This window comes from Etheostoma cragini, chromosome 8 (assembly GCF_013103735.1).
Source record: "Etheostoma cragini isolate CJK2018 chromosome 8, CSU_Ecrag_1.0, whole genome shotgun sequence".
Taxonomy (NCBI): domain Eukaryota; kingdom Metazoa; phylum Chordata; class Actinopteri; order Perciformes; family Percidae; genus Etheostoma; species Etheostoma cragini.
The window spans coordinates 16,104,291-16,122,765 of NC_048414.1; the positions used below are offsets into that span (position 1 = coordinate 16,104,291).

The 18,475-nt window shown below is 39.6% G+C and overlaps 1 protein-coding gene across 3 annotated transcripts in view; it reads left to right on the forward strand.

Annotated features, from left to right (window-relative positions):
• Nucleotides 1-18,475, forward strand: part of LOC117948907 (transcriptional enhancer factor TEF-3-like) — a 43,497-nt gene that overhangs the window by 676 nt on the left and 24,346 nt on the right. For 2 of the 3 annotated variants that reach the window (XM_034878853.1, XM_034878854.1), the window contains exon 2: nucleotides 9,802-10,122. In XM_034878853.1, coding sequence (XP_034734744.1) covers nucleotides 10,116-10,122 — 7 coding nt within the window. In that variant the 5' untranslated portion in view covers nucleotides 9,802-10,115. The remainder of the gene's footprint in view (nucleotides 1-9,801; nucleotides 10,123-18,475) is intronic. The other variant, XM_034878855.1, reaches the window with a different exon arrangement.

An 18,475-nucleotide genomic window follows, 5' to 3' on the forward strand; every position in this document is an offset into this window, starting at 1 on the left:
GCGGACTGAAGTGGCTTGACACAGCACTGTTGTGGCCGGGTACTGTTGCATTTATATTTCTCAGTCTGACTGGATTTAATAGTCTTTCTAGAAATGCTAATTTAAACACCTGCGTTTTAATGACTCATACTATCATCAGTGTAGGAAAAAGGAAGCAATTCGGATTAAGTAAAAAAAAAAAAATCACATAAAAATACTGTTACATATCAATGTTCTGCTTTCAAACATGCACTCAAGTAAAGGCATACAGTGGTAGAAGAATTATTCAGATCCCTTACTTTAGTAAAAGTAGCAGTAACACTGTGTTAAGAAAATATTCCATTACAAGTTAAAGTTCAAGTCGGGTATTAAAAGTGAAGCACTATCAGCTAAATTTACTTAATGTCTAAAAGTTATTAGTTACTATGTAGAGAAATGGTCTCTGTCAGTCATACTGTTATATTAGGCTACTATTTCATTATAGTTATTGATGCATTAACATCCAAGTATAATTTAGATGTTGTAACAGGTGGAGGTTTGAAATTCTGTTAAAGTAATAACTAGTTGAATAAATATCAATTTAAAATAAAATACTCAAGTAAAATGTGCAGTGGTGTAAGTCATAAGTAATTGTCCTTAGTATTCATTTTATGCCACACCAATCCACAACATTTCAGAGGGAAATAATTGTACTTTTTACTCAACTACATTTACCAGCCATACAAGTTACTTTGCAGTGTAGTTAAAATGAGGTCCACCTCAGCCAACTACATTATCAAGATTCTGGTTACACTGTTATGCATCATCAACTATTAGATAAGACATAGTAATACAAAACTGACTTGGGTCATTCTGCTCCCAAATGAGTACTTTTACTTACTTTTAGTAAGATTCAGAATGCAGTACTTGTAGCAGAGTATGTTTCCATTGTGTTGCTGCTACTTTTACTAGAGTAAAATATCTGAATACTTCTTCTTCCACTACTGGAATTGAGACATAAGTGGTGCGATGGGGACTGTTCTTCATACTGGTGTCTTCAAAAGCCGGATTAGAACATTCAAAACCCCATAACTGTAAGAGCAATGGTTAAGTGTTGCTACTGTATTGCCCGGTGATTGTTAGTGTAAGGTTTTTGATTCAGCCAAATCTTTTATTGCTTTAAAATGAGCAACATTTCAGAAGGTACTTTATTTTATAACTTCCAGAGTGATGTGGTTAACTTGATAATCCTGTTTTGGGAAACAGCCCAAAGACAGCTCAGATATATGAACAAAGAAACACAAAGTAATTTATAGAGAGACTGCTAGAGATTATTTTCAGTATCAATTCATGTGCCGATATTGTCTGAATAACTGGCTGAACAGTAACAGTTTGGTCTGTAAAATGTCCGTAAATGGTTAAGAAACACAAGTCACAAGTTTGACAAGACATGTTTTTTTTGGCATTTTTGCTAAGAAAAAAGGCTTACTAAATTAATCGATAATCAGTATAGTTTTAGATCTTTAGATCTAACCATGCTACTCAACTTTACTAAATGGGCTTTCTCAAACAAAGAAACAATGTAAAATTCCATCGAGTGCATTGTGTAAGTAATGTCTGTCTGTGTGGGACAGACTTGTACTGCTCTGTACAACTGTGAGTGAATATTTTTGGTCAGTGTTTCGAGGTGACTAATGCAGGGCTTGCCGGGATGTGTGTGTGTGCGTGCATCCGTGTGTGTTATGGTGTCCCACAGGGCAGCTGAGCCGAGTCTGTTTTCCAGAAGGGGCAACAGGTGGATTAGAGCATAGTGACAGTGTGATGGGGGGGGGGGGGGGGGGGGGGGGGGGGGGGGGGGGGGGGGGGGGGGGGGGGGGGGGGAGGAATAAACAACACACCTGTCAAAGCCTCCTCTGAAGTGTCTGACAGCCAGAGGAGTTTGGTTTTTTTTCCAGGCCTTGGCCCTTTTGTTTTCAAGGCTCTGGGTTCACTATTGTCTCAGACAGATGAGTTTTATATCAACTCAAAGGTTTTATATTTTGCACGGCAGTAGCATTTGTGTGTGTGGGTGGATGTTACTGGGCCTAAAGGTGGATGTGTTTGTTTGTGTGGGTAAATGAGTGCAACAACTAAAAAAGAGGTAAAAAAACAAAAATAGTATGATGAACAGGTGTGTAAGCAAGTGGGGACACTTCTGTGTTTCAACCTTGTGTATGTTTGTGTGTGCAGCGTTGCCCTGAGACAGGTCCTCTCCACAGTGGAGGAGTTTTTTTTTTTTTTTTTTTTTAAATCTGCTGTGCTCATCCCACATAGCGATCATTCCTCCTCCGCTCACACGAGAGAAACGAATAATGCCTCAGATATGAGCCTTGTAGAACAAAGACTTTCTGCACCCACAGCTGTGTGTGTGTGTGACTGTGTTGCCCATTGATTCCAGCCAGTCTGATGGATCTTTCTGTTGGATTATCTGGGGCTGATCTGATAGACCCTCTGTCCTCTTTGGCTCCAATTCTTTTGTCAACGACATCAAGAGAAGACAGAGGGTCAAGACTTGCATGGTCCATTAGATAAGGAGTTGAAAGTGTGGAATGTGGGAAATATACAAATTACAGGCTGCATTTTGTAATTTTTTTTATTTTTCATCCCCATCTTTCCATTTAAACCTGCCATAGGTGATTTTTTTAGTCCCTTGAGGGCAGCAGAAACGTCCTGTAAACACAACATTGCCATATCAAGAACAATATGTCATTTTGTTAGCACCTATTTACAAATCCAGCAGGTTTGAAGTGTTTTCTGCCCACCTGGCGAATGTGAGTCCAATATTTACTCTCATTCCCGCTCTGTTTTGGTCGCTCCCAACTCCTGAGAGAAATATCTGGCTCTGCAACCGCAGAGTGCTCCACTATGTTCACCAGTTAGAATAGACTTTCAGCTAACAATTAATTTGATTTTTGATTGATAGTCTCAATTATTTTCTCAATTAATTAATTGTTTAGTATATGAAATGTCACATAAATGTGTGAGAGCCCAAGGTTCACATCTTCTAATTTCTTGTTTTGTCTGATATTTGACAGGCTGAAAACCAAAATCTTTTAACATTTCTGCTTGAAAAGTGACAATATATCCATAGTATCAACTACTCAATTGTGACAATTTTCTGCTTTTAATTTTCCATATTTCTATCTATATTTTTTATAGTTACAAATGTAGTTGTTTTTTTTAGATTAATTTTTGGCCTTTATTTCTATAGGGCAGCTTTAGACTTGAAAGGGAATAGAGCCCCTCTCTATCCCCAATAACATGCAACAAATGGCCGCAAGTCAGAGTCAAACCCGCGGCCGCTGCGTTGAGGAGCAAACTTCTATATCGCTGTACCAGGTGGGCTAACAAGGCGCCTGTATCTTTGGATTTTAGACTGTTGGTCGGACATAACAAGCAATTTGCACTCTCCCCCATGTGCTCAGGAAAGTGTGATGGCATCATTTCCTTTATAAACATTTTATAGAGTAATTGATTATAAAATTGATAAAATAAGTGGCAGATTAGTTGATAAATCCTGCTGTAGTGTTTGTGTTTTTGTTATATCAGTGTGTGTTTGAAGGAGGTGTTTGCACTTTGCATGTACATTTGATCATGAATTTGTAACATTTACTGTGTGTGTGTGTGCGTGTGTGTGTACACGTGTGCAGATCTTGGACTCCCACTGGTGCAGCCCAGTGGGACTCGGTGCAAGAGAACATGTGCTCTCAGCAAAAACCCAACAAAACAAACCCGTTTGTCTCCGCTGCCTCTCACGGCAACTTTCCATGGCATAGCCTGATCCTCAGACTGTTTCCTGCCTTTACATTCCCGGCCTGATTAGTGGAGATTGTGACCAGTTGAGTACACACACATGCTCACACACTTCCTACACTCACACAAACGCACACCCAGACATAGTTACAGTGTATGAGTGGAAGTACTTTACTGTAGTTTTTTGTAGATTTTGGGCACCACAGACAAACAAAAACCTACAAAAAAATTGTTCACCCTTCAATTCTTTTCAGATCTTTCTTAAATATTGACCTGCACTACCATATACTCTGTCCTTTGCACTTCTTTCGATTGATTGCTAATAATTGCTGATAATGATTAAATACCCCCAAGACAAAGAGTTTACAGCCATGCTAGAAGCTCTGTGAGGGTAGCCTTTAAGCCATACAGTACTAAGGCACTGTTATTTTTGGAGCTAAATGCTAAAGTTACAATGTTAACATTATCCCAGTAGCACTGCTTACATGCTGTTTAGCAGGTATAATATCCATCATGGTTGTTTAACCCAAAGTACAGCTGAGGCTGATGGGAATGTTATTAGCTTTGCAGGTATTTGCTGCTTATAAAGCATTGTACTAGACAGAGTAAAATGTCGACCTACTGATGCTGCCATGAAAGGTCCATATGGGGAGCACCTAAGTTGTTGAGACATTTCATTTAAAACCTCAAATATCAACCTGCACAAGGCAACACATCGTTGTGTGTGTGTGCGTGTGTGTGTGTGTGTTTGTGTGTGCAAAGGGCTGGGGGGCAGTTGGGGGGGTTATGTGGCCCCCTGACCGCAACACCAGCTGGGGGATTATCCTGTTGAGCGGATCCAGGGAGGAGGGACCTCGCTGGGAGGGGATGAGGAGAGGGAGAGGGGGGGTGGGCGTGGGTGGGGGGGGAAATAGGGGAGTGGAGGGGCGTCGTTTTAAGACTTGGCTTAGATTAATTAACCTCCAGGACACTTTGGTTGGCACACTAATGGTTTATATCCACAAAACTCAAAGTGACTACAGTGGCTCTGAGCTGGAGTTGCAGTTAGTTTAAAATTAAAAATAATAGAACAATAAAAATGTCAAACTTGAGTCATGGTTTATGATTTATTTTAGAAAGTTTTGTTTTGCTTTCCAATGAAGAATAACCACTCTTTCGAGTAGCGGCTCGTGATCAAGATTAAGACTTAATGTGTCGTGCAACAGAAAGCTTAACTCATTTGAGTTTTGGAATTTAATTCAGAAAAGTTGTATTTAGACTAGCTCTGCTTTTATCAAAGGTAAAAATTATGAAATACACACAAGTAAAAATGTTAGATTATCTAACATTTGACACAGATTGTCTTTATTTTATTTGGTCCATTCTTTTTTTATTTTGTGCATATAAAAGAAAACGAAATACAAAATAACAAAATAAAACAGTTAGGATTTCAGTTATGTGTTTTGGTTCTCTAATGGACTTTTTATTATTTATTCAGTGATTTTGATGTTTTTAATGGCTGATGTCTGGGTTTTAACTAAACTACTAAATTCATACAGTAACATTACAGTTGGAGTAATGGCTCTTTGTTTTGGACGAGTCTTAATCTCTGAGCAGACATTTTGCCGTGCTGAATCATAATTTTTTTAAACATAAACTGTAAAAGCATTCTGTTACTAAAACCTTCGCAGCCTCACAAGAGAAAACCTGTTAACTAGTTGATCATGAACAATGTCACACTCATGTCAGTGTAAGTTCAGATTATCGTGTAGGGTCACAATGAGTTCAAAGGTTAGAATTATTTTCATACTGTGCACCATTTAATAGAGAATATGTCTAAGGCTGCAACTAATGATTAATTTCATTATCAATAAATCTGTTAATCATTGTTTTGATTGATTAATTAGTCTTGTAGTCTATAAAATTGTGAAGAATACTGAAAAATGTCCATCGCATTTTGATGAAGTTTTTAAATGTACTGTATTGTCCAACTAATGACCAAGATTCTGTTTTTCTGAGTGAGTCCAAATTTAAAATGAAAAACCTTTTATCAACGTTATGGTCGTCTTTTTCGATCCTTTTGTGGCTTTCCCACAATGAATTTGTCACATCTTCATTGTTTGTCAACTTTTTCTGAGCCTTTTGAAATTTTTGTGGGTTTTCCCCCAAATTGTTAAAGCTTTTTTTTTTTTTTTATATTGGTCACTTTTTTTGACAATTTTGTCACTTTATATGACATATTCTTTTGTCACTTTATTTGACATTTGTTCACATTTAAGTCCATTTATTGACATTTTTCTCTTTTTTTTGTTCACTTCTTTAAAGTTCTTTTACCAATTGTTTTTTTCTCCAAATTTTACACAATTGACAAGAACTCACAAATTCTATGAAATTAGTGACATGATTATTTATTTAACTTGTGAGGAGCATTTTTGGGAACCATCCACGTTGCTTTTTGGGAAAATATGTTTGAAAGAAACCCAAATTTCTGATTTAGAAACTTTTTGGAAAAGGGTTAAATTTGACCTGAAGACAACAGGAGGGTTAAAGTCCACAACTAAAAGATATCAGTTCACTCAGTCTGAGGTAATATCTTTACAATGCTTGATTTGTTCAACCAACTAAATCATTAACCTACATTTATGTGAAACAGAAAGTAGCAAATCCTCTTATTTTAGAGACGTTAAACTATTTTTTTTGCTGGGTAAAGGACTTCAATGATTAATCCATTTGTCAATCAACAAATGTCATGTTTGTATGTGCCAACCAATTCTTTCAATGCTACATTTGTTGCCCTGTAATTCTTATCTACAAACACTTAGATTTGATTTGAAGTCTGCCACGTGTTTGTATTACTAGTAATGCCACTTTGTTATGGCTTGGAAAACGTATTAAATTTTTTTTTTCATTTGATACCCTTACTATTACAGGAGTACAATGTAACAGGAATACATTTCTTTAGGAAAACACTTGTAATTGAATTATGTATCAGCAGGAAATATAAGCTAGTGACGACTTCAATCCAAAAATAAGTCTACTTAATACTTGTAACTATAGTTACAAGTATTAAGTACAAGTATTTTATACATTACATTATAATGTTATTGTCAAAAACAATCATACCAAGGTTTGTCTATGGAGACTGTGGTGAATGTAGCATTGAGTTTGTCCAGTCTGTTTCTGACTGTTGATTAGTGTGTTGGTGTTTTGTTTGTTTTGGCATCAGTTTAGTGTGTGTGTGTGTGTGTGTGTGTGTGTGTGTGTGTGTGTGTGTGTGTGTGTGTGTGTGTGTGTGTGTGTGTGTGTGTGTGTGTGTGTGTGTGTGTGTGTGTGTGTGTGTGTGTGTTGCAGAGAATGGCTGACTGGCCGGACGCTTTGCAGGAAGTGTTGTGGAACATCAGGGGGCTCAGAGGAAGAGCGAGGGGGGAACCAGACTTGGCTGGAGAGTCTTACTCACTCCGTGCAACACACTGAATAACTCACCGAGTCACTACGGCCCTTTCTCAACCGTAGCCTCACAATTATAGACCCTTGTACTGCTTCCACACATAACAAGCACATCCCATGTTTGGGATTATAACCGGCTTTTCATTTTCATAAGTGGATTTGGAAGTGTCTTAGTTTCACAGTGGCCGGAAAATTGAAAAAAAACACAAAGCTCTGTTTGTATTGACACATGAGTTTGAGTTCTTTCTTTACAGTGTCCTACCATCCGTGCCCTTTTCCTTTTCTTTTTTTTTCTCTGTGTGTCCGCCGAGAGGAAGAGGTGGAGACGAGACAACAGCTGTCTCATACTCTCCACCCAAATGTATATGTGCACATCCTAAACAAATAGGTGTGCAGAGAAAACAGGATATGAATCTGCTGGAAGACATTTTGCAAGTCAAACATCCATGCTTTCACTCGTCATTAAGAGCCTATACATTTGAACTAGTCAGCTGGTTATGATATACTCCCACACTCTAAACAATGCACATACACATTGATGAGAATTTCTAAGTTTAAAAATACAGTCCAACTGCATAACCGATGAAGAAATGGGCAACCTAAAAAGCCTCCTGGCCTCAATATCCTGGCATGATCCTCCATGGCATGCGTGTCTAAGTGTGTCTGAGGACGGTGATCCCGCTTTAATGTGTCTCCACATTTGTTGACTCTAGGCCCCTCCTGCACTCTCCTTCTCCTGCTTATGTCACAACACTTTATTTGTCTTCACTAACCTAATTAATGATCTGAGGCTATTTTTCCAAATCAGGATTAGCAGCTGTGGAGCTGATATGAGCATGCACTGTTTCATATGACTGCTTAGGTTGTTACCCGTTGTCACCTGCTCTCAGTGATATTTATGTCAGTACTTTTAGCATGAAAACTTTGTTAGTCAGATTTTGGTGGCTTTAATGTGAAGGGTTACATGGTCATCACATTTTACACCCCTTGAGTTTACCCCGTCAAACACCATTTTATTTTGTTTTGAGTTCTGAATGAAAAAAGTTCAAACTGGAAGGGTAATTTCCCAGTTCAAGGTGTTTTGACTGTTGATTAGTTTCAGTTTTTTTAGTTCAGTAATTGCAAAATCTTTCCAAAAGTCAATGAGTAATTGTGTAAAATAATCGTGATTTATATATTGGTCGTTATTTTACCAAAAATAATTGTGATTAGGATTTTTTCCATAATCGAGCAGCCCTAGGTTGAAAAGCTATTTCCTGCATTGCTGAATATTTACACACGTTGTGAGTAAATTAATAGGGTTCTGTGAAATCTTTATCTAAAGCATCCAATACACCTAATCAACAACAATTAAATGCTCTAAGTGGATTATCCAGCTTCTTTAATTTGAGCATTTTCTGTTAGTTTTTTTCTGGTGTACTTTATATATACAGTTGTGCTCATAAGTTAACATACGCATGCTAAAGTTGACTAAAAAGAGGAATAAAAAACATCTTTTGGAAATTGATCTTCATGCCTTAATAAAAAAAACAGAAAAAATTCAAACTTTTAAGGACACCAGTTTTCTTTGTGAATGAATAATGTATTATAAATAAATAAATGTTCTTCCCTAAAATGCAGGGGGCAAAAGAAATACCCCTATGTTAAATTCCCATAGAGGCAGGCAGATTTTTATTATTAAAGTCCAGTTATTACATGGATCCAGGATACTATGCATCATGATAAAGTTCCCTTGGCCTTTGGAATTAAAATAGCCCCACATCATCACATAACCTTCACCATACATAGAGATTGGCATGGGATACTTTCCATAAAATCATCTCTCAATGCAAATAAAACCTGCTATTAGCTTAACTGAAATAAAACCATGCCAATCTCTATGTATGGTGATGGTTATGTGATGACGGGGGAGCTATTTTAATTCCAAAGGCCAAGGAAACTTTATCAGGATGCATAGTATCCTGGATCCATGTAATAACTGGCCTTTAATAATAAAAAATCTGCCTGCCTCTATGGGAATTTAACACAGGGGTGTGTATACTAATGTCCCCTGCATTTTAAGGAAGAAAATTGGTGTCCTTAAAAGGTTGGATTTTTCCTTTTTTTATATAATTAAGGCTATAAGATCAATTTCCAAAAGATGTTTTTTTTATTCATCTTTTTAGTCAACTTTAGCATGGGTATGTTAACTTATGAGCACAACTGTATATAATTATATGTCTTTGGGATATGGACTGTTGGATACAAAAAACAGGCCATTTGGAAACATCATCTTGGGTTTCAAGAAATGTCCTGATATTTTATAGCTTAACCAATTCATTGAATGATTGAAAAAATATTAGGCAAATATATAAATGACAGTCACTATAGTTTCAGTCCTATTAACCAATTTTGAATGCTTGTTTTTCTTCTTCTTTTTTTCTTCAACCTGTTACTTCTGTTTTATGAAAGTGTCTTACGTTTCATTAATGTGTTTCAACACAATACTTTATTCATAATTTCAATAAGTTTTTAGGAAGAATCTATGAAATCCTTGCAAAAACTTTCCCTGAGCATCTGTTTTTGAGAAACTTCCTCCTTACAGAGCACCATGTCAATTTCATCATGCTATTCTTGCTTTTGCAGGACTGCTCTGCCAAATCCAGACCATCATCATCATCACATCTGTGGATCTCCCTTTCTCCATCATCTCTCCCAACCCAGACCCTTCACCCCCTGTTCCGTGGTCCCCTTTCTGTGGTCCCACCACGTCTGCGGAGTGGGTGCCGGCTCCCTCCCCCAGGGGTGGGAGTGAGGAGCTGGGGGACACACTCGACAAACCCCTGGAGAATGATGCTGAGGGTGTGTGGAGCCCCGACATCGAGCAGAGCTTCCAGGAGGCCCTGGCCATCTACCCACCCTGTGGCCGCCGGAAGATCATCCTCTCTGATGAGGGCAAGATGTACGGTACGCCCACCTCTATCCTCATACTATCGTGTACCTTTTCCTTTTTGAATGCCACGAGAAACACAATACCTGAATGAAACGCCAACATGCTAAACATTCAACTCAGAATTTACAAATGAAGTGTAACATACCGGTGTCTTTTTGTTTTTAAATGTCTTAAAGCATGAAATGCATTTATTTACTACACTAACTCAGATAAGTTTTAAAAGGAAATTCAATTTGGTGAGGAGCGCATTAGGACTAAAAACAAATGTCAGGACTTAAACTTTACTTGGGAGGTGTTGGTCTCAACTTCGGACTTAACTCAGGACATTATAGCTTAAATTTGAGACTTGTTTGGGACTTACAAAACTGAGGCAGTCTCTGGAATGATGAGATCTTGTATAGCTTGTGTAGATTAGTTAGAGTAATTATTTTTCAACGCGCTAAAGACATGGAGGCACCGTCATTTAAAAATTGCAAAATCTAGAGGGAAATTCAACGCAGTTCAGAAGATCTGGTCAAGGAGGCAAAATTAATTTGGAAATTCGTCTCACATACATTTGTCATTTGTCTCACATACTCTCTCCTACACACTTACCCATTAACCACCACTCCTGTGTGTTCATGTTCCACATTACTCCTGTTTCCTGCAGCTGTCAGCTCCACTTGGTCCAGTAGTGTACAGCATGATTGCATGATGTGTCAGAAACAGGCGCACACCATCTAATCACTCATTCTTCTATACACACATACAATATGTCTTTCATGCAGACTAGTTTGTTAGTCTTATATTATAATCAATGATATTTAGCGAAGAGCGGAAACAACACCCTGACACATTCAGAAAGATTTCTTCACCTTTAAAAAGCACAGCTGCATTTCTATCCAATCCTTCAAGATCCATAGCAATGACAAAACAATAAAAAGTAAAGCATTAAAGTGGGATTTGTCAGCCTCCTTAACACAGTGAGTTATTTGGGCAAGACTATGCCTATTGCATTTCTGGCAGAGATAGTGAAGAGTGCTTTACAGTGTTCCTGTTATCAAAATTTGCTCCAAGTCATTCAACCCAAGCAGGTTCCGATGAACGGGGATAATCCTCACTTCTAGCCCAGAGAACAGTGCCTGTGATTAAATGGCTGTGATGGTAGTGGGATGGTAGTGTGAAAAATCCAAGCAAAATATCTGAAGGAATACTTGAGGAAACAACACCCAAACTATAGCTTGATATCACACTGTTCATGCTATTTGGCCACAGATCATTAATTCCATGTAGGCGCCCTCCTGAGATTTCTTTTGCCTTTCATTGAATCCCAAAATAACGATTTGAGGTTTTGAACAGCAACATAACTTTACTGCAGGTCTTTCACTATCAAATCTTTGGGGAATGTCATTGTCAAACCTGTGTTGTGAAGTGTCATTCCTCTAAGACATCTTGTTGAAAGATGTTTAGTAACAGATGGCTTGGCCATAGTGTGTCCTGCCTGACTGTTTGGTTGTAGATCTGGTTGGTGGAAAACAGGCAGACAGAGGTAGTGGTGCTATCAGACAGACTCTGTCATCGCCTTGTTTTGTCACTGTGCCAGACAGCTCCTTTAACTGTTGGCTTTGCCTAGCCTAGCTTAGCCACCTATTGAGGTCATGGCCATCCTCTGATCAACATGTAAACCCTTATAAAGCCTGAAATAATAGTTGGAGGGGGACTAGAAAGGGGCTGGTGGCTCATTCTGTGTCACGGGGATGGGGGGCTGGACGGGTATAGGTGGTGATGGTGGGGCTTCTGGCAAGGCAGGCACTGAGGTGCCTCTTCCTCCCTGTGGGGGTCAGGAGCAGGTGATGCATGCCAGGGAGTGCGTAGGCCCGCCAGGAATGGCATGTGCGTTCAGGAGCCCATGGGTTCAAGGCAGCTCGGCTGTAACCCAAAACCAGAATAGTCGTTTACCCTTTGAGCGCCTGGCTGGGGAAGAGGACGGGTGTACAAATAAACACCAAGGTGGGCAATGGTAACTTGCATGGCCTCAGGGCCCAGCAGAACGTTCACACTTGTCCCTGCTCTGTGTGTGTGTGTGTGTGTGTGTGTGTGTGTGTGTGTGTGTGCGTGCGTGCATGCGGCGTACCACCTTTACTCCCTGATTTTTCTTTGATTTACCTTACTGTTTCTCTTGTCCTTTGTCGTCAACCTCTTCCCATCTTGTCTGTTTGTCCGTTGGTCCGTCTGCCTTTCAGTTAACCTCCAGCTGCTCTGAGTTCAACCTTGCGGCATATCCAGATTTATGACTTGAGAAATGAGGCAATACTGAGCCGTGCGTGGCCCACTGTGCCCCCATTGGCCCTAAACAGCCTGACCAACCCTTCCCTTGCAGCCCCTGCAGCTCGCCTGTCCCCTTTCTCTCACCTTTTATCACCATCCCTGGGGTCACAAGTGGCCAACAACTCAAGTAATTCAACCAACCACAATCAATGTAAAGCCAATTCGAAGGTCTTTAGTGTTGTTAATGTTGTTAAAGCGCTGATGGGTGGTCCTAAATCAGTTAGCTAAATCAGAAATCAGCCGAGATTAACGCATACATGAAATGGTGAAGCGATGGCTTGATGGGTTTTAAAAATGTTATTTAGTCTTCTAGCATGGGCTAAACATGGATACATAGACCAAACAGACTTCTCACAAAATAACTATGTCTGTGTGGCTACGTGTATGGGAGCGACATACTCAAATTATGAATTCCCCTCTAAGGAATGAATGCCATTCTTTGCTAAACAATATGATATTGAGTCTCCGAGCAGTGAAACAGAGGGAATGTGTGCTTCCATCCATTGTAAATTCCTCAATTGAATGGAATGTTTTAAGCCCATATTCTGCTTACATTCATCACATTTTCTTCCCGTAACACTGTGCATGGCACTGGCCCTTGTGCCCGTTGTTCAACAGACCTATTAGCTCGCTTATTAGGGACCGTGTCACGGATATTGTGGCGGTTATGTTCTCCAGCGGTAATTTGACATGCATCTGCCAGGGAAAACATTTCCTGCCTTGTGTGGCTCTCAGCAAGAGACATGCCCTGTGGTCTGACCGAAGACCTCATACTGCAATAATGGAAAAACAGTCCCAAACTTGTAGTGCAGTGGAAACCAATGTCCTGACGGCTCTCACTAGATGGAAGTGGAACTTGAGATCTGATTATCTTCTCTCTTTTATTTACTGCCTTTTAGCCATATTCATTTATGTGCAGCTTTTGCAATTGTTATTGTTTTATTTTATGATGTCTATGGAGAAAACTTTGTGAAGAAGTGTAGTTAGTGTAGCACATAAGGTCAACAATGTTTTCCTCAGTAGTGTCATATTTGTCTGTCAGTGCACATCAAATAAAACCCACACAATGAATCATGCTCCCACTAAGCTTCAGTTGTGCAACATGTCAACCCATTGTCGGATTTTGTCAGGCGATGCAAATATGTTTTCCGTCTCATTAAGAATGTTATGTAAAGGTCAGGGGAAAGCAACAGCGAGTCTTCACCCGGGCACAAACTTTGTCAGTGAAGTGAGAGATTCACCTTTGACCTTGACCTGTTGAGCTTTTTGAAGAAGCCTGTGTGGCGTGTGTTTTTAAGTGCTTTTCCTTTGTTACCATCCCTCAGTTCTCTGCTTAAAGGAGAACTCCGGTCGATTTAAACACATAGCTCTGTTGTTTGGAAATTTGGAGTGCTGTCAGTAGAGAGAAAAATGAAAACAATCAACGCTGCCTACACCGTGTTATCCTCCTGCTACAGTTAGCATCCAACAGGCTTAAACAGGGCAAGTTTTAAACGTGTTTTGAGCCTCTAAATATTTTCAAAATGTCATTACAAGTGCCTACCAATGTGTAGTGATTCCTACCGAGTGAACACAGTGAATCTGACTGCTGTAGATGTGACAGAACAGCATAAAAGTGTTAATCCATACCTATTTCCTGATTTCCGGTGAAGTCCACACTTGTCGATTGTCAAATTCATACAATCCAATATTCCAAAATTATTTTTTTTCCAGATAATACCAATTTGCTGTGGTTAAGTCCTTAGTAATGACCATGTAGAAACAGGCTGTAACCTGACGCCACAGTGGAGCCAGCAGAGCAGAGCCGGCTTCAGCAGGTCAAAAGTTCAAGAGCGCACTGTTGCTTAGTTACCTATGCACATGCGCGATAGCTCTTTAACTCTTGAACTGCAGCTCTCCTGGCTCCACTGTGGTGTCAGATTCAGTCTCTTCTCTCGGAAGGAATCACTGCGTTTGGGTATGCCATGTTGAACACGTTTAGACGCTAAAAACACGTTTAAAACTTGCCCTGTTTAAGCCTGTTGGGTGCTAACTCTGGCAGGAGGATAAAACGGTGTAGGCAGCACCAATTGTTTTCATTTTTCTCTCTACTGACAACACTGAAAATTTACAAACAGAGCTACAAGTTGGAATCGACCAGAGTTCTCCTTTAAAGAAGTAAACGTCTGCATTATGTTGAGCTAATTGGTTGCTATATGGATGTCAGCGATAAAAACAGAAGAAGTAAGTAAGTAACTTTATACATGTAGCACCTTTCACAGACAAGAGGGGTCACAAAATTGCTTCACAGTAATACAATTAAACACAACAACACATAAAACCACTAAACCATATTGCTAGTAAAATGCTGTTGTTTTTAGGTGTTTTGAAAAAGTTTCATCAGAATCCAATGCTCTTAAGGCTAAAGGGAAAGAGTTCCAGAGCATTGGAGCCACCACAGAAAAGGCACGATCACCTCTAGTTTTAAAGTGTCTTGGCCTGAAGACCTCAGAGAGCAACCAGAAGTGTGTGCGTGCCATAGATTCTGGTTGTAAGACGATACAACGTTCATTGATCCTAAAATGTAATCAACAATTCTCTATAAAAAGGTTGACTAAAAACTGACCAATATAATCTTCATGAGTAAACTGTATTAGTTTTAGCTTTGTGTACCTTCATAAACTGACAACTGAATTAGCTTGCTATTTAAACCATGGTTCTTAATGCTGCTCTGTTCCATCAAATGGAAAAAAAATTATTTTAAAAAGAGTCTTGTGCATAATTTTATGCACATGCTTTCCAGCAAATCTTATATTTTACTAGCATAGCAGACAAGTGGTTTGTGTTACACTGGTAGGGGACACCTGAGCCTTGCTAGAGGAGGAACCTGAACCTCCTACCAGTTAATCCATGATGCTAACTTTCAACCTCTCACGGGATGTGATGCTCTCTCAAATGTTTTTCGAGGAAACCCCCCTGGTGACAACGAACTCTTGGAATCTCTGCTCTCTTCTCCCTTCATCTCAGTCAATCTCTTTCTGTCTGTACCTCTCTTCTCTGTTCACAGGGTAACCAATAGGACATGGTGAAGAGTGACAGCCATGCAACAGAGCTGTCACTCTTACTTTCGGATTAGCAAGGTTAAAGGTAGAAGGATCCAAACGGGTCAGACATCTGTTGATATGTCTATGCGATTAAAATACGTTGAGCCTCGCGCAAACTACCTCTGCAAAATCTCTGTAATTGCAAAGACACGCTGGGGAGGGTGTGCTAATATAACAGCACATCTGTTAAATTTACTGCTCTGCTAGAAATACTATACTTTGTCAGAAATCAAACACAAACCTCATATTGGGCTCAGACAGCAGCACCGCTATGTTTCCATCCACACGTTTTCATCAGAATTAAGTGATATCGAAGGAAAAATGCCTTATGGAAACAGTAAAACTTGATGAAATTTCATGATAAGTGCAGGGCTCTCTCTCTCTCTCTCTCTCTCTCTCTCTCGCTCTCTCTCTTTCTTTCTTTCTTTCTTTACTATAGTATCCCTTCTAAACTCAACCCTGGGCCTTGCTGGTCGTAAATCTGCTCTTCCCCAATGGGACTGCAGTCATCACTGGCCTGGTCTGATCTCTCTCTCTCTCTCTCTCTCTCTCTCTCTCTCTCTCTCTCTCTCTCTCTCTCTCTCTCTCGATAGATATGCTGAATTGTTTACCTAAATAAATTGCACATTTTTGTATGTTCATCTGACCTGCTGTGCACACAATGGCCAGGTAATTTTGTTTCGTTTTTATTTCACACGTCATCACTGCACATTCAAACACAATTCCATGAGGCACAACAATCATAAACAGGAAGCATGAAATGGGGAACCCCAAATAAGCTACTAAAAGCTTTTCAGAGGGGGCCCGAAAACAATAAACATACAATAATTAACAAAACTCCAAAACTCAATTTACAATGGACAAACAAAAACAAACCAAACCCAAAAAACAAACAAACAAACAAACAATCCCAGCACAAATTATAGCATTTACAAATTATCAACAATATGAAGAAAGCAATTTTTCCTTGACACGTTTCTTAAAGATGGAGACAGAATGCAACAATTTTAAGTTTTCCTCAAGCTCGTTCCAAATCTGCGGTCCCCTACAAACTATACTCAGGCTTGTACATTTTAACCGCCGTTTTTTGCCAGTAATTCTGTATTTTCCCCTTGTATCCCCTTGTGTAGATTAGATTAGATAGAATTTTCTTTTACAGGAAACTTTAAACAAAGTACTAAGAGCGGCTGTGGCTCAGTGGTAGAGCTGGCCTGCAGTCCCATGTCAAAGTGTCCGTGGGCAAGACGCTGATCCCAGAGTTCCCCCCGATGCTGTGCGATTGGAGTGTAAATGTGTGTAAATGTTTATCTGATGAGGAGGTGGCACCTTGCTCACTCGGCCACAGTGTGTGAATGTTTGTGAATAGTGAATGGTTCCTGTACGGTGTAAAAGCGCTAAGAGTAGTTGTTAAGACTAGAATAGCTCTATTTAAAAACAGTTCATTTTTAAATTATCCAATTTTTGAGTTATACCATTTAATGACTTAAGTCTTAATGCTGGACCAGCAGGGCTGTTGCATCACTGGCTCTATTCTGTTATGGTAGTTGATTCGCTTCTGGTATCGAGGCTTGATAGTGGTCTTTTCAGCAATAGTGCCTGCATCACTGCAGGCACTATCGCTGGGGAAGTAACACCCGGCCAAGACATTCCTGCAGCCTAAATGTGACCTTTGTTTTCCAGAGCAGACACAGTGGGGCATATGTGCTGTTGAGGAAGAATGTATGACTGGCAGAAGTGTCTTCAGAGAGGATTGCGGTTTGTGTACAGTTAGACATACAGGCACAAATGTATACATGCGCACACTATCAAAGATAAGTCTTAAGAGTAATTATATTTTAAATTTGGTAAGAGGTTCAACAGATTGTTGTTTAAATTGTGAATAATTTGTAACAAAAAAAACACAGCTGCACATATTCAAGATCAGTGTTGTTCTACAGAACTGGCTGTATCGTTCAAAGTGTTAATTGATTTTGAGATTAATAATTAGAGTTTAAAGGCCTAATTTGTTGAGTGGTGTGGACTAGGGTGATGGACTGATCATTCCTGTGATATGGTTGTCCAAGGTTTATGTACATAGGGGGGTGTTGTACTCACACACAAACAGGACATCTCGAAGCAGCAGATGCAGGACCCGGTGCAGGCAAGTCAGTATATTGGAATGTTAGGAATGCACTGGGCTGAGAGAAAGAGAGAGAGAGAGAGAGAGAGAGAGAGATATCAGGCCAGCAATGACTGCAGTCCCATTGGGAAGGGCAGCGAGCCAGGCCCAGGGGTTGAGTTTAGAAGGATTACTATAGTAAAGACTGCCCTCACTATCACCGTCCACCTCTCAGGAGGAGGAGAGGAAAGCCAGGGGGACAACTGATGAAACAGTGTTTGTAAGGTCTGTGTATGATCATCACAGCTCCAGGATTTATGGTTTTTATATTTTTGATTGATTTAAGGGTAATGTATTTGTACTGAACCACATGCCTACAGAGTTGTGACTGAAGTAAAAGCACATTCTTAACATACAAATTAAAGGTTTTTCTTAATAAGCAACAACATGAGCTCTTTTATGTCTGCATGTAATCAAACATGCACACATTTTTGTTATCACTCATCTTGACGGTAGAATAAATTACTCGTTTGGGTACGACCAGTGGCTAAGGTTAACTACCTCTAGTTAAATATTTCTGGGTAACAGACCAGTTTGCAGACCTTGAAGGTTAACTACCTGTGCTACTGTTATAGCATGTTTAGATGTGCATTTATTTTCTTTGCTTTGAGAGTTTTTGTGCCAATTACAAAGTACAAATTTAGCTTGTGTGCCATTTAAGGGGTTTTGTCAAGAGTTTACAGAGAAACATGAGAAAAATGCTTTTTTGGGCAGTCCTGCAGTTTCTACTAGGACGAATTGTAAGCCCGGCTGACCCTGAAATTCTAAGTTCTCAAAATACATCCATGGTTCTTCTAGCAATAACAATGTTCCCTATAA